This window comes from Gallinula chloropus (genome assembly GCF_964237585.1).
Source record: "Gallinula chloropus genome assembly, chromosome: 1".
NCBI lineage: Eukaryota > Metazoa > Chordata > Aves > Gruiformes > Rallidae > Gallinula > Gallinula chloropus.
The window spans coordinates 77,966,178-77,981,484 of record NC_140085.1 but is presented as its reverse complement, the minus strand read 5'-3'; the positions used below and the strand labels follow the sequence as shown (position 1 = coordinate 77,981,484).

Sequence of the window (15,307 nt, the reverse complement as noted above, 5' to 3'; positions counted from 1 at the left end):
TAGCATTTCCCTAGTCATGAGTGAGGGTGCCCATTTATCACAAGAAATAATTTGGGGGTAATTGTATAATTGAATATTTAAATTCAAATTGTTTATTCCTTTTTTCAATTTTAGAAAATGTAATCCTGAACAAATGTATTTTTTTCTCCCCTTTTTCTTTTTTTTGTCTTTTGATAAGTTTATTAACCAAATGTCAGTGAATTGCTGGAAGGCAGCAAGTACCAGGTGGAGAACTGGCCTTTAGTCTGGTTTCTGTATCCTGTTTTGTTAATTTCAGTTGTGCTTGTGTATTAATTTAGAGAAGTTGAAAACAGGAGAATAAGTACTGATATGGGGTGTAACAATCAGAAGTCCAAAAAGCTGTAAAACCTCAGACTTTTGTAACCAAATTGGGAGATGTGGGCACGTAAGTTAGAGACTAAAGAAAAGGATTTAGAGATGGGACAGTATGAGGGGAGGTCCTTCGTAAACTGGCAGAGTAGTGCAAGATGATCTGCAGTCTAGGGAAGGAATGCTCACTGCTGTGTCTTCAGCTATGGCTTAAGGTTAACGTGATCCAAGCTATTGAGCTGTTAGTCCATTTCCATAAATAAAGGATGATTTTATATACATGAAACTTATTTTGCTCTCTTCTACAAGACTGACAATTGTTATAAATATTTGTGGCCTGTATTAGAATTTTTTCTCAAATGATTACTCCTGAGCTTTATGTGGATTGAGCATCAGCTTCAAGTGGTGGCAGGTGGCTTAGCTGTTGCTGTTTATAAAAATCTCATTCTAGTTTTTCTGGCCAATGAGGATTTTACAATGCTGTGAGAAAAGCAGATTCTCTTCCAATTCACAGCTTGCTTTAATCTGAAAGGTTACTGACAAACTAACTATTTGGCTGTGGAAGCACACCTCTGGCTATTGGAATAATTCATAGAGAGATGGAATTAGAAGAATGTGCTCTAAAACTTCTTTGAATTAACTTGAAGTGGTGAAAATCCTTTTAGCTTATCTGTGCACGTGTCACTCAAGATGGTAGGGGGTTGATTAGATCTGAAATTACTTAGACCTCAGCTGTGGTAGAGGTTGTACCAGTGGGAGAACTGTTCTAAGATTTCAGCACTTAGCTACTCTGTTTCAATGTGCTTCTGCAATTGTGTGGGCTTGTGCTGGACATCAGCTATATTGATGAGACTCAATCCAGAATGGCTTTAAAAAGCAAAGATGGTACAGAAGCAGTCTTGTGGGTGTACACTGCTGTACTGTGCTAACGGTCACCTCAGGTGCAAACACATTGTGCTTAAAATCATTGAATTGGAGTGGTGAGTGGCTGCATAGTGTAATGTGGTCTGTGTGGTCCACCTTCAGATGAAGGAAAAATGCAATTATGAGGGGCATTATTTTGAAAGGCAAAAAATAGGAAGTAACATTATCTTGCTGTCTGAAAACTGACTTAAGTGATGGAGGTTTTGGGGTTTTATGCAGCATAAGAATGTAAGCACAATGCATTATTTTCCAAGGTGTATATCCTAGTGAAAAATTACTAATGTGAAGAATTTCTAAGCAGTCACTAGAGATACCTTTTACCTCCTATGAAAAGGCATTCCTTTTATATAATTTTTCTTTTTAAACCCATCATTTTCTTTATAGATTTGGAAAGCTGTAGAACAGTCATCAATAAAGCCTTTTTGAAGCAATGTTTTTTGCCATCTGGATTTCATCTGTGGCTTCATTATATTTTTTGTTTTCCTAATTGAAGTAAAATTCTTTGTACATTGATTCTTTGAATTGTCATATGGAAAGTCAAGCACTTCCATTTAACCTAAACAGCAGATGTTACACTGATTAAAAAAAAACAACAACCCAACCGAAACCAACTTGTAGGTTACCCTGTCCTCTGTGCCTCATTCAGCTTTCTAAAATGGCTAGAATTAATTCCCTAAAATCTTTGAATGCTTACAATTCTTAATTGGTTTTAGCTTTACAGATACTTCAATTCAGTGATCACATGTATTGATGTTAGTTACATGTGCTTTGAAATCTTAAAACTTTGAAACACATGAAGTGAGTAAAGTTGTATAGCAATTCACCAATAGGGTGATTTTTTTTCTCTTTCCAGAAGAGGTCAGCAGAACTCCATTTCTGAATTAAGATGATTTTGCACATTTCCTTCACAGAGAGAAATTCAAAGCAAATTTCTTGCTTGTTTCTGGAACAGTGAATAAAATTTAAAAAGTATAGTAAGAGTTTGTTCAAATAAAGCTGGACTGAGCATGCATCTACTGGCTAAATTGTATTTTTAAATTGAAAACTTAAATGGACTTACGTTCATTACAAACTGCTTAAATCTTCAGAGCATCACTATTGCAGTGGGGAGAATTGGTATTTGAAGCAAATTTGAAAATCTGCATGAAGTATTGTGATGTGTAGTAAAGGAGAAGCTGAGGGTAAATCAACAGAAGAGGAAGCAAGTGGCTTTTCCTTGTTCATCTAGATGCTGTAAATTTTTGGGATGTTTAGTGTTAAAGAATATATTTGTACCTGAATGAACAGATTTCTTTTTTATGTTTTGTGTTTATTTCTAACTTTATCTTTGCTGAAGGTAGGAGTTTAGCTTCATGTCACATACCTAAAAACTTTATTGTCTGTGAGATGACTTATGTGCTGGTCTACTGTGAGCTAGTATGAGGAAGGTGTTCTCAATTCTTGTCGGGGACCTTATCAGTGCAGTACATATGTTCTTAAACTTTGTTAATTGTTGACAGGTCTTTTGACATGTCATTTGATTTGTCATTTATATAACAATAGTGGCATTTGTGAAAAAAGTAGCTGTTTAAAAATTCAATTTTAAAACAAGAACGTATTGTGGGATGCTTACCTCCAATCCCCAGGGACTACTCAGTAGACAAACATTAAAGGAAAATATTACATCTTGCCAGGAGGCTTTGAGTAGAGATGTACATTCTAATTATATATAGAATTAATATGAGTTCCAAAGAGTAAAACAGTTTGCCTTTTATGAAAGCTTTTTTGCCTTTCCAGCTGAACATGAAGAAATTTTTTTGAGGGGAAAAAAATCTGTTGATTTGGTTTTAATTAAGATTTCTGTAATTATTATCAGGTAATAGCGAAAAGAAAAGAAGATTCTGGAAAAATAAAACTATTGCTTCATTGGACACCAGAGGACATGTGAGTATTTTGCTAATGATATGATACAGGATTTAAATGGGGAAAGATTTACAGTGGGGAAGATAATAAACTGTCACTAAATTATGTTATGACTTTGAATATTTAAATTAAAGATCATGTTTATCGAAGTGCTTTAAAAAAGTAATTTAGAAGTTTAAAATATAATGTATGTTTTAATTCATTTTTACTTTAGCTTTCAAGTCTTTAGACTCTCATACTAGTTCAGGTAAACCTGAAGCTCTTATTTTTGATGCATTTTCTCACTGTGGGTATTAATAACAAGATCCTCTAATTACTGATGGGGAGTTCAGGTTGATTTTTGCCAGCCTTATACACAAGGGAATTTATCAGTGAGACAACTTTTGTTTTACCTACGGATTCATGACAATCCTCAATTTAGGAAATTTAGTGGGACATTTAGTTCATATTAAGATGGAAGTTACTGAGACATCTAGTTCAAACTAAGATGAACAGCCACATAATTAAGCAGGGCATGCTGGTTTAGAGGTGCTTTCTTAAAAGGAACTTGAATTTTTACTAGGAATATAACTCTGAATTGGTAGAATTCATTAGGTAAGGATTCAGGTGAAATAATTGCGTGAATTATGACTAACTTTTACAAAAAGGGGATCTTTTAGATTCAATGCCACTTAAGTGATTGAGATGGTGATGCGAAGCCTTGGCATAACAGAAACTTACCTTTGCATTAGTGGTTTAAATTACTCAGTTTTGTAGTGTCCCAAATTAGTCATGTGCAGTAGTCGCATCATTTCTAGAGGACTAGGGTTACTGATAGTTATCTATGGCAATGTTCAGCATTTTGGTGCAATTTTAAAGAGTCTGTAGCTTTTGTTGCTCTCTGTGGCACTCATAGACAGTAAGCTTCAATTCAGCTTGGGAGAGAGTAAAAATATTCTAAATAATCTAGTAAAAATGGTGGGTTTTAACTTCCTTAGGATAGCTGGTAATACTATATGTGACTGCATAAGGGGGAATTGCTTAGTAAAACACACACAAAGACAGTTAATTGCATTTTGAGATGCATATAACACTCAGGGAACATGAAAAGTAAATTTTAAAAACCAGAGTACTTTTTTCTAATAGGGGGTCAAAGGAGTTCTTTGTTCATGCAGATGAATACAGTAACAGAATCTCTGCATTGGTGAAGACAAGTTATTCAGTAATGTTAAGACATCCCCAAGAGAATGTAGGTTTTGTTTGTCAGGTCGAAGGAATAATGTTTTTTACATGGGTATTTCTTGGATCTTGGTTGTCTTAGGTAGAGGGTATATTTTCTGTACTGAATTTGAATTATTGAGTATTTGGTAGATTAAATTTCATCTTGATTACAATTAAGAACAGCAAATAGAAGGAAGCTATCATGGGTCATGTCTTCTGTTTTACACATTCAATGTACTCACACTTTAGACAAGTTGTAGTCATGATTACTTTCTGTCCTGCTGAGCTGTTCTTCAGTCTTTCAGATAGAACTAGAAATAATGATTTAACCTTTTCTACTCTGAGTCATCTTGAGAAATTGTTAAACTGCTCTAGGTTATCTGTACATTAAAGTATTTTTCCTATACAACAGGGAAATAACTTCTAAATATCTTAAAACTTTTTTAAAATATACTGGTTTACTTTTTGTGCCAGTACTTATTAGTTTACTGGATTGTTGTCTTTATGTATTTCTTAGATAACTTTGCATGTGAAAAGGTTCCTTATTTGCTGTTTGTATTGCTTTGCATCTTCAGCATTTAGGTTCTAGTAAAAATATCTTAATGTTGAATGTTGCTTATTAAAAACAAAAATTGGCATATTTTAAAAAGTTCTTAAGCTTTTTCACCTTTTAGTCTGTTTTAAACCTTAGCAGGTGTATGGATTATTGCCCTCCTGAGTGGTGTTGGTGGCACTCCCCCTGCCAACACACCCCTGCCTCCCCCCGCCTTCATCTGAAAAAGGGAAAATATAATTGGAGAAACTCCTTTTCCTACTGGGATAGAAGTTCTTTGTTTCATTTCCTTCTTTGAATGGTTTACACAAAAAATCAATTTGAGTTATGGCTAACTTTCGTTGCTGAAAACCAGACTCACTCTAATAATTTGCAAAAGTCTGTAAAGGTGCATATAGCTTGGGTCAGAGAATGAACTGTTTAATTTAGACTGATAGTCTTAAACATTGTTTCTCAAATTGAAACATGTTTCAGAATGTTAGAATTCTTAATTGCAAATGTAAACTTCCGTCCCTGATACAGAAATAAATTTTTGCCTGGTAGCTCATGTAAAAAGAGAAAACCCAAACAACTTTGTGGGCTGAAAATAGTCTCAGGGATTGTTGTGTTTTGGGGTTTGTTTTGCTTTTTAGGGAGTGATTTGTTGATTTTGTTTTGTTTTGGGTGGGTTTTTTTCCCCTCTTCCTACTAGCAGAAGCACAGCCTTTGTCAATGCTAACTTTTGGAAGGAGGCAGGAAAGCAGGTTTTCAGGCAGACAGAATGACCTCTGCAAACCTGGTCCTTCTCTTAACAATGTGTTACCTGAAAAACCTCATCAGGGCCTTAAAACCCAGTGTGCTTTCAGTAAAAGAAGCGATGATGCAGTAAGGCACTCTGAAATAGGCACATATGGTTTCAACAAATTCAAGCAAAAACCATAGATAGACGGTATAAGTTCTCTCCAGCCCCCTTCCCTAAGTTTCACTGCAAGTGGTTCTGAAGCAACTTTAATGTGCAAAGATCAAGTTTTATTCCATCTCACAGTGTTACATAGCCAAAATATTTTCTGGCCATTTCCTGGATTTCCTCAGAAGATAATTTAATTGTGAACTGCAGTAAGGAGCATTTTGATATTAAAAGCTTTGAACTTGAAGCAAGCAAACTAGTGTAACTCAGAAGTTCAGTGCCTGCAGTATATGCTGGCCCTTACCTGTTTTGTTGACAGCATCAAGTAACTTTATGCCCTGTATTTTCCAAGATCTGTTTTTTTTTCCTGTTACCCATTTTCACATTAAATTGTTAAAATGGAGAGTGTAGTGCCATTATCGTGGTATGTTTGGTTTAATATTCTGGAATATTCTAAATTCTGTTTAGTACCTTTTTCACATTAAGAACTTGAAAAGGTTTGAATTACAATGTGAAAAGATTGGCTGCCTTTTCCTCACTCCAGTGAAGATGCTTTTAACCACTGAAATGTGAAGATGACTTTAAAAATCCCCTTCATGTGTACTAGTTTACCACATAACTTTATGGTAAGAAAAACAGTTGATCTTTTTTGAATATTTTTATTTTATTTATTTATTCATAGTCTGCCTGATGTGTGGGTAAATGAAAGTGAGCGACATCAGTTAAAAACTAAAGTAGTTCATTTATCAAAACTACCAAAAGATACTGCCTTGCTTCTGGACCCAAACATATACAGGTAACGTCCTAATTTTGAAACTTTCTTTACTTAAATACAGTCTTAAGCCTCACTTAACTTTTTGACGTTGGAAAATCAGGATTGATAATGCATTATACACCAGACCAGGGAGCCTCGATCCTGTCAGCGTCCAGGAGTTAAGTTCTGAGGTCTTAAGTTGTTTCAGAATTACTTAACTTCTTGAACTGAACTCTAGTTACTGAGAAACGGGGAATGTGTGTATTTACCAAGTGTATTTTACTTTTTTGTGCTTGGTGTACAGAAATTCTAGTAAAGGAGGTACATACAGTGGAATCCTGAAAGATCACTTCTGTTAAGATCACATACTGGTTTGTATACCAATTTTTTTAAAGTCCAAATTTATTTTTACGTATTTTGTATTCAGCTGTAATACATGCAGTATTACCTTGAAATTTGTACTTGTATACAAGTACCGTTATTTTTTTAATACAAGAATCTGTAGAGGGGGACAGAAGGGGACAGTACATGTTACTTGTCTATAAGCTGCATTCACATTTGTGGTTTTAGGACTTCAGATTGGCTTCTAATCCATCTTGTTTCTAATAATTTCCTGATTTTTCCCCCCTTCTCTATTTGTGTGCTCACATAATTGCCAGTACCCACAGTTCTGTGTGTGTACAGTTTTTTAAAGGTAATCTGAAATGCTTAATTCACTCATAAGATTTTGAATGTCCAAGGATACATATTTATGGGCTTGAGTTAAAAATTTGCTAAATTGGGGGGTGGGAGGCGGTTTTTTCTGCCATAACAGAAGTTCAGTGTTCCTGTGTTTCTTCCTTAACATCCAGTGACCTAGTGTCTTAAAGGAGTAACTAGAACACTAATCTCAGGTCTTCATACATGATAAGCCTTTCAGTTCACCTTTAAGATTCAGTGTATTTCACTAATCAAATTAATGAAAACTTGGTTTACGATATGAAAATAAATCCTTATTCTATATCTGCTATCTTTGTAAATGTAAGTATTAAAAATACTTACTTTAGTGTATGAAATGCTGATGTAAGTAGTCATAAAAATTTTATGAAATTGAATTGTGTGTGTTAAAACCGCATAACACAGCGACTGTTTTATGATCTAATTTAGGTGTTAACAATATTTATATTAATTACCTCTGCAGAACTTAGTAGTTTGATTGGAAAAGTAAAACAAAATAACCTTTTAAAATAAAAATGTAAAGATGTTTGAGGTTAAGTCCTCAGAGAAAAATTTGCAACCCTTGCTAACTCTTCCTGAGTGTGAGGAAGCCCCTCACATAATGATGTACTAGTAAGAGAGATCCGTGTGTGATTAAAAAGTGCTTTGGAACCAACTGTGAGAGATCAAACAAAGCTGAAGACCAAAACTTTGCAAGGGAAAAAAACGTTTAAGGGAATTCAGTGACAGCTATTAATGTCATGCTAAAATGACTGCAATAGAAATTTTGAAAAATTATCTGGAAAAAAAAAGGCTTTCAGTTTTTTTCAAATTAAAGTAGATTTTATATAGTCATGGCATCATAGTATACTGTAGCTGACTCAAATGTACATCTTGGAGTCTTCATGTAAAACTGTGCTATCTTTTTTTGCAGAACAATGCCCCAGAAGAGGTTGAAGAGGTAAAAAACAAGCAAGTGGGGACACCTGCAGTCTTAGTCACTGACAATGGATTTAGAAATAAAGTTGCACATTAGTCAAATCCCATCTTTTTTTTTCTTTTTCTTTTTTTTTTTTAATGAATATTTATGCTTAGTGTAAACATTCTGTGAATGAAGTTGATGCTTCCGTGGAATATATTAATATATTACTGTATATCCACATTTTCATGGAATGGTACAGTGGGAGACTGAGCAAACACTCTTCTGGCAACTTAGTGGAACAACTAAAAAGGCTTTGCATGCTTGCTTCTTTAAGCTGCTTTTTTCTTTAGTGAATACAGTAGTTTATATTTGATGAAAAGAAAAAGTAACCATCACCATTTACTCACAATTCCCAGGAGAACTGTTAACACATATTAGGCTTCTTGTCGATGGTAACTAAATATAACACATGCCAGACAATAAAACAGCTACCAAGGGATTATCCTGTTGCCTTTGAGTATGGTGGATAGTAATCATTCGTCATTTGTAATCTCGTGTCCTTTTGCAGATCCCTAAAGTATGTTGGCTTATAATGTTTAAACAACTGTTGATGGAATGCTTGTCTTTTCCAATCAACTATGAATACATATAGTACGGTTTAAAGATGTTGAGTGTTGCAGTATGTCTGACCCCCTTTTCAGGAGTAGTATAGTATGTTAATGAGATCTGCTTTTATGTGATCCATATCAATGGACGGTTTTTCAAAAACCTCTACTTAAGCAGTTAGTGTTATTGGTGGTTTATTTTCCTTTTTTGACCCTTTAGAATCCCCATTCACTTGTAAAGTATACTTTTTTTTTATTTGGCCTAATGTTTTCTAGATGTAAAGAAAATGGTATTTTTTAAAAAAAAAATCTAGAAATTCAATCCTTTATGCACCAAAGTTGGCTTTGAAAAGGAAAGTAAAATCATTTTCTTGCTTAATAAGCAAGAAGCCATGGATTTTTTTAACTGACAAATAGAGATGTGTCTAACCTGTTAGTCTTTGTATGGAGACAAAAATGTTGCATATAGATAATAGGACATTGCTTGTAAATATTTCAGCAGATTTGTAATATATTTTTATATTATGAAATGTACTGTAGATGTTTTTCTAGAGGCATGAAAGTTAAAATGTATATATTACGGTAGAAATAATATTGAAGGATATTGTAATTCACTAGTGCTGCCAGAAGAATTGTTTAAAAAAAGCACCTTCCTTTAACAATAAGAAAACCCCCTTCTTTTACATACCTAAGGGACTATATACTACTGTTAATATCTGTTATAAGAACAAAAATACATTGAACATCCTTCCCAGAAGTCTTAGAGGGATGAATAGTACCCATAATTAATTCATGGCGCTTCTTTCTAATAGTGAACATGAAATTAGTTTTTTCCTTACTATTGGAAGGAACTAATATGTAAAATTTGTATGGATATATGCAGTCAAACTGCAGAGTTAGTCCTCCTTATTGGGGAGGAATTTACTACGGTGAAACTAATAACCAGCAGTTTTTACACTAAATTTTTATTAAATAGAATAAAACTTAAACTAACCCTTTGGTGGCAGGAGTGAGCATATCCTAATATAATACAAATGCATTCTGCATTGGTACTGACACGAGAGAGTCTTGCTTAGCTCCAGTGGGTTAAAAATGTTACTTATATACGCAAAAAAAGAATCTTATCAAACAAAATGAAGTGCAGATTAAAAGCACCACTAATATAAGATATTCTGGAATGGTTGTTTAATAAGGGTATTATTCATAAAATCTGTAGTGATGTGACTTTATTTTTGAAAAAATGCAGTGTTTTGGTTTTTTTTTTGCTTGAGCACTTCACCTACTGCTTTTTCTGTACCTATAAAATAATCTGTAATCTTTGTTTCTTTTTTGAATTTGTTACAAAATTGCCAAATAGAAGTGTTTCAGATATAGTTTGTATTTGTATTTTTTTAATTTTATTGCTTCATGAGTTTCTTGTAAGTCACTTATAATTGACAGATGATTGTAGACCTTGCCTGAGTATTTTTTCTAATAAAACAAAGCAAACAAACCTCATCAGCTTCAAAATTGTAAGATTTCAATGAGATTTTCAAAGATAAATATAAAAGGTTGCTATCTTCTTATTTCTTTTGTAAGTAGAAGCATGCATACCTGTACAAAATGGGGAATTCATGGATTCAGGTCATGTATTATTCATGTAAACTGTGGCTTGCTATTTGTGGGTTTGAGAAAAGTATTACCTGATGTTCTCATGGTACAGCTTCTGCCTTGGAAAAAAGAATCAGTTTAAATTCAGAACATCTCTGAACAAATGGATACGTTGGAATGTATTAAACTTTTCATAGTAGTCTAAAGGTAAGTGAGCTTTTGGCTGATTTTTGTCTTGAAGTTACTGAAGTCAATTGCTAAAACTACTTGTGGTTGAAAGATAGTTGTGTTCTGCAAATTCGGTAGTTACTTGGTGGTACTTCATGTTTCTGTAAAGCTCTGTTTCGGTTTTGCCATGTGTCCCTGGAGGATTTCAGCCTTGTTAAAGTACTAGTTCCCTGGAACTGGCACAGCACACCAGGAGGCACTGGTCACTTTGTTCTGAAAAAAATCTTACTGCTCTTATTATTGTTCTTGAAAAGTGTTAATTAAATAATTGGCCTCTCCTCTCTGGATAGTTAAATCCCAAAAGAAAGCACCTGGAACATACTGAGAACCAATGCCTGTCCTTCTCAAGAACATCTCTTTTTAATATATTTTTCCAAACACGTACAGAATGCAATCCTTCCCAGTTGGAGTGTTTATTTCCTTTGGTAAGAAATGTCACCAAGACAAACCTGCAGTGATTTTACCATTTGCTGCAGTCTGTTTCCAGACTGCTTTAATGAGTAGATACAGAAATATCCTAAATATATACCTATTTTGTCTAGAGGTTCTGTATTATCTTTAACACATTATATAAAGTAAGTGAAAAAAATATTAGTAATTTTACAGTTAAAGCTAGATTATGGCAAAAGCCCCCCACTGGAGTGTGTGTACTCCACAAGGAGAGGCTGAAGAAGCTGGACAAGTTTAGCCTTGAAAAGAGAAGGCTTTGGTGGAACCTAACAGCATCCTGAATAGCTACCAAGAAGGTGGAGCCAAGCTCACTTAAAACTGCACAGCAGGAGGTTGAGAGTCAGTGGTAATAAATTGAAAGGGAAGATTTTCATCACTATGAGGATATTCAAGCATTGCAATAGATTACTCCCAGAGATCCCAGAAAACTGTCCTTGATGCTTTTTAAGATCCAGTCAAATTCCTGAACAACCTGGTCTGTACTATATGTTGTTAGTGTTGCGCTGAGCAGGAGATTGGACCAGCTGCTCCCTAGGAGGTCCCTCCCAACTCAAATTATTCTGTGTTTCTTCAGTTAGGAATTAAGAGAGTTTCTCTTCCAGCCCATATGCTTAGGAAGACATCAGTTACGTTTAGATTACGTTAACAAGCTGTCTGTATGTTCATAGAGCATGGCTAGTGTCGGAGCTGTTTGGATTGAAGACGCTGGCAGCAACCTTGATCAGGGGCTTTGTCTATGTTTGGTTTTGCCTACTATAGGAGAAGGGGTAATGGCTTTAAAGTGAAAGAGGGTAGATTTACATTAGGTACACTGTGTGAGGGTGGTGAGGCACTGGAATGGGCTGCCCAGAGAAGCTGTGGCTGCCCCCTACCTGGCAGTGTTCAAGGGCAGGTTGGATGGGGCTTTGGGCAACCTGCCCTAGTGGAAGGTGTCCCTGCCTGTGGCAAGGGGTTGGAATTAGGTCATCTAAGTCCAGTCCAAACCATTCTATGATCGTATATGTTGGGACTAAGCTGGTGCTGTCATAATTAAGGTAGATTTTGATTTGTGAGGATGTGGGTTGGCAAAGGACATGGGATGGAACATTTACTCTTTCGATGTCGGGTGACACCAGTAAGGGATTTCATGAATCTCAAATGCATTTCTGGGTGTATTGGGTTATCTTCTGGGACTCTTGAAGTGCTGAATCAAGCTCTTGAATGTCACGCTTTTCAGGAGTTGTGGTGCACCCAAAATCACCTGTGCCCAAAATCATCACTCCTTTTGGAATAAGTTGGCTTGAACTTCACAGTTTTCTAAAGCCAAACAACAGGATTTTTGAGTGAGGAGTTCAGTTTTGTTAATCAGTAGCATCTCTGCCTTTTGCTGAAGTGGATGGCAACACTTGCCTGGATAGATTTCCTAGTGCTTTGGGCATAGAATACAGCTGATTGATACTGGCTCTCATTCTTTATCAGGGCAGAAGCACTTCAGTTCTTTTCTGATGCATATATGGCATGTACATTTCTCTGAAGTTACTGTGGGTTTTTGTTTCGATTTGTTCGGGTTTTTTAGATTTTGGTGAAAATGCATTATATGCAACACTACGTATTTTTTCTTGACTTCTATATTCTATTAAATATTTACATGAGTAGTTTCCAATTTCAGTTGCATATTAAATCTGGACTAACTTAATTTGAGAATAGCTAGGTTGATTATGTTTAAATCTACAGTGTTTTTAATAACAGGAGTTTAAGTGTCTGATTTATGTTCCTTTCAGCTTTTCAGTGCAGCATGTAAGATGAGAACTGATTATTGTAGAAAAAGTCTTTTTTTTTTAAATACTTCAGCTGAAACTGATGATATTGCCTCACTTAATGTTCTCTTGCCTTGACATTTTTAACTTGCAGATGAACCTATCTTAAATATTTGTCCTGTCACATTAATGTATGACAAGTACAACAGAAAAAAACATAATCTCATCAGGAAAGTTGGCTTCTTAAAAATCGGCTGAATCTGTGGTTTCTTTCAGTCCTTTTCTCTTAAGTTTTTAGGACGACATTCTGTGAATGGCTCCTATATGCACATGGCTATGAAAGTAAAATAAACAGTTTGATCCTTAAAACAAGATATTCTAAACAAAACATTCCAGCAGCAGAAGATGGTCTTAAGATCACATAGGCTTTCTTAGTCAACTAAAGATGTCCTTAGAGCTGTTAGTTATCCTGTGTTTATTTATTTCAAGCAAAGAAAACCCTTTTGTGAACTGTGATGCCTTAACTTTTAACAAAAAATACCTATTTACTTATCTAGGTTGGGGAAAAAAGCCTCAAGCACACTACTTTATTGAGCAATAAAATGGAAAAAAATATAAACCCAAGAATATCCATTTGTTCATGCCTCTTCTAAAATTCTCTGTACTTGCAATTACAATTGAGACTAAAAGAATGTGAATACTCATTAATACAGCTGTAGTCTTGCAGTGCTCATGATTTGAAGATTCAGGTATAAATACTTGAGGTGAATTCCTCAAAGTTCTTTTATGAGAGTGTGAATCTCTCAAAATATATTTATGAGAAGAATTATTACAGTGCTGAAGGCTTCACTACTGTAATCTCTATTACAATATTTTTTCTAATGTAGGATGAACTAAAATCTGACCAACAATAAAACATCACACTCCTGAATGATTAAGATTTTACAACACCCCCCCCCCCATCTACTCTGTTTCCCTGAATATAGTGGACAGTCTAGAATAGATACACTGTCAAATCTTATGTTCTCTCCCAGAGGGGGAGGAAAACAGATAGTGATGTTTTATGTTTAAAGCAGAACATTTGTTTCTGGAGACAGGAGCTGTGAATTTACACTTTCTGGGTAAAAAACTGTGGTGATAAGACTAGATCAGTGTTGCAGACTGTATTTTTGGATTTTGACTGGAAATGGCAATACTGAGACTTCACTTTCGTATTACAGCAACTGTCCTTACTGTGGAAAATGCTCATCAGACTGTACAGTCATGTGTCTTAATTCTTACACTACAGCATGCAGTACTCCATACAATAATATACAGACTCTGCTTGGGTTTTGGTGTAGCGTTACCAAGTTCATATGTAATCAGTGCTTTGCATTTTTCTTCATTTTAATCAAATGTGTAGTTGGAATACTATCATCTGCCTCTTGATATTTTGTAATCCTTAAAATTTAACTAATTTACGTCTTCTGTCCAGTATTTTCTATGCTTAATCCATTTACTCTCTTATAGCGCACAGTAGTACAGATGCAGAGGTGGACTACAGTAAAGTTCCACACATAGCCATAATTCTCGTGTGCCTTGGTTTTTGAAAACTTGCCTTACAGCCTTGCAACCTCATCTTAAAAGTCCTTTTATCTGTAATTTCTTAAGTTATTTATAAATAGTTAGTAACTCCAGTATATAGCGTCTTACTGTCATTTTCGGGGCAGTTAGTTTCAGTTGGAAGTTAGCTATTCATGTCTGCAGGGCTCACTGTGATAAGCTGTCCTGTTGGAGCTAGTGGAGTAATGCTGGCCAGTAGTGGATGTCATCTTTCATGCAGATTTGGAACAAGAGGGGAAGCTGCTGCTGCTTGTGAGCCTGGTAGCTGTTGAAGATTGACTGTTAGTACTACTGCACTCAGTTCTTGGCTGGCAGGAACTGTGATCTAAAGAACTCTTCTGAGGGTCTATACTTTAGTTCTTTTCTGTTTCCCAGTATTTGTAGTCAAAAAGAAAAGCCATGTTCTGGTCCAGCCTATTGTTCTGGTCCAATGGTATTTTTCTGTCGGCTGTCAAGAAGTTTTTCATACTTATTTCCCCTTTTCTCCCACATGCATACTTGCACTTCCATCTCTCATTGTGCTGATTGCATACTAAAAGTGGGCTGTTGGTTGGCTGCCAACTGTTGCACAAACAACTCTTGCAGTTGTTTGCAAAAATTAATATGCTGTGATTTATGCTACATTATTTGTTTTTACTAACTCTGAAAATGGTCCTTTAAACTCGTGTAAATCCTCCTTGGAAGTAGAGTAGCAAATAGTAAGTAATACGATAAATCTGTTTACTTCGTCCCAGATGAGAGATAATTGCTGATCAACATACCCTCGGGCTGCCTTGCTTACAGGAGATTTGAGTCTCCTGTCTACTGGATGCTGTCCAAAACTGTGGTTGAATTTCAGTATCCTTTTGTTCTTAGTATTTTCCCTCTGTTTGTGGTCTCATGTACTTAGTGCAAAAAACTGCCTCTGATTTGAGACAGTAGCCCTTCTG

The 15,307-nt window shown here is 35.3% G+C and overlaps 1 protein-coding gene across 1 annotated transcript in view; it reads left to right on the top strand.

The window, feature by feature from the left end:
* The window catches only part of AEBP2 (AE binding protein 2), a gene marked incomplete at its 5' end in the record, with an annotated part of 46,647 nt that extends 37,698 nt beyond the window's left edge, over window positions 1-8,949 (top strand). Inside the window, 4 exons of the mRNA XM_084265083.1 lie at window positions 3,110-3,177; window positions 6,478-6,591; window positions 6,854-6,920; window positions 8,180-8,949. Of these exons, the coding sequence (XP_084121209.1) occupies window positions 3,110-3,177; window positions 6,478-6,591; window positions 6,854-6,908 (237 nt within the window). The 3' untranslated portion in view covers window positions 6,909-6,920; window positions 8,180-8,949. The remainder of the gene's footprint in view (window positions 1-3,109; window positions 3,178-6,477; window positions 6,592-6,853; window positions 6,921-8,179) is intronic.
* Between the last annotated feature and the right edge of the window lie 6,358 nt (window positions 8,950-15,307).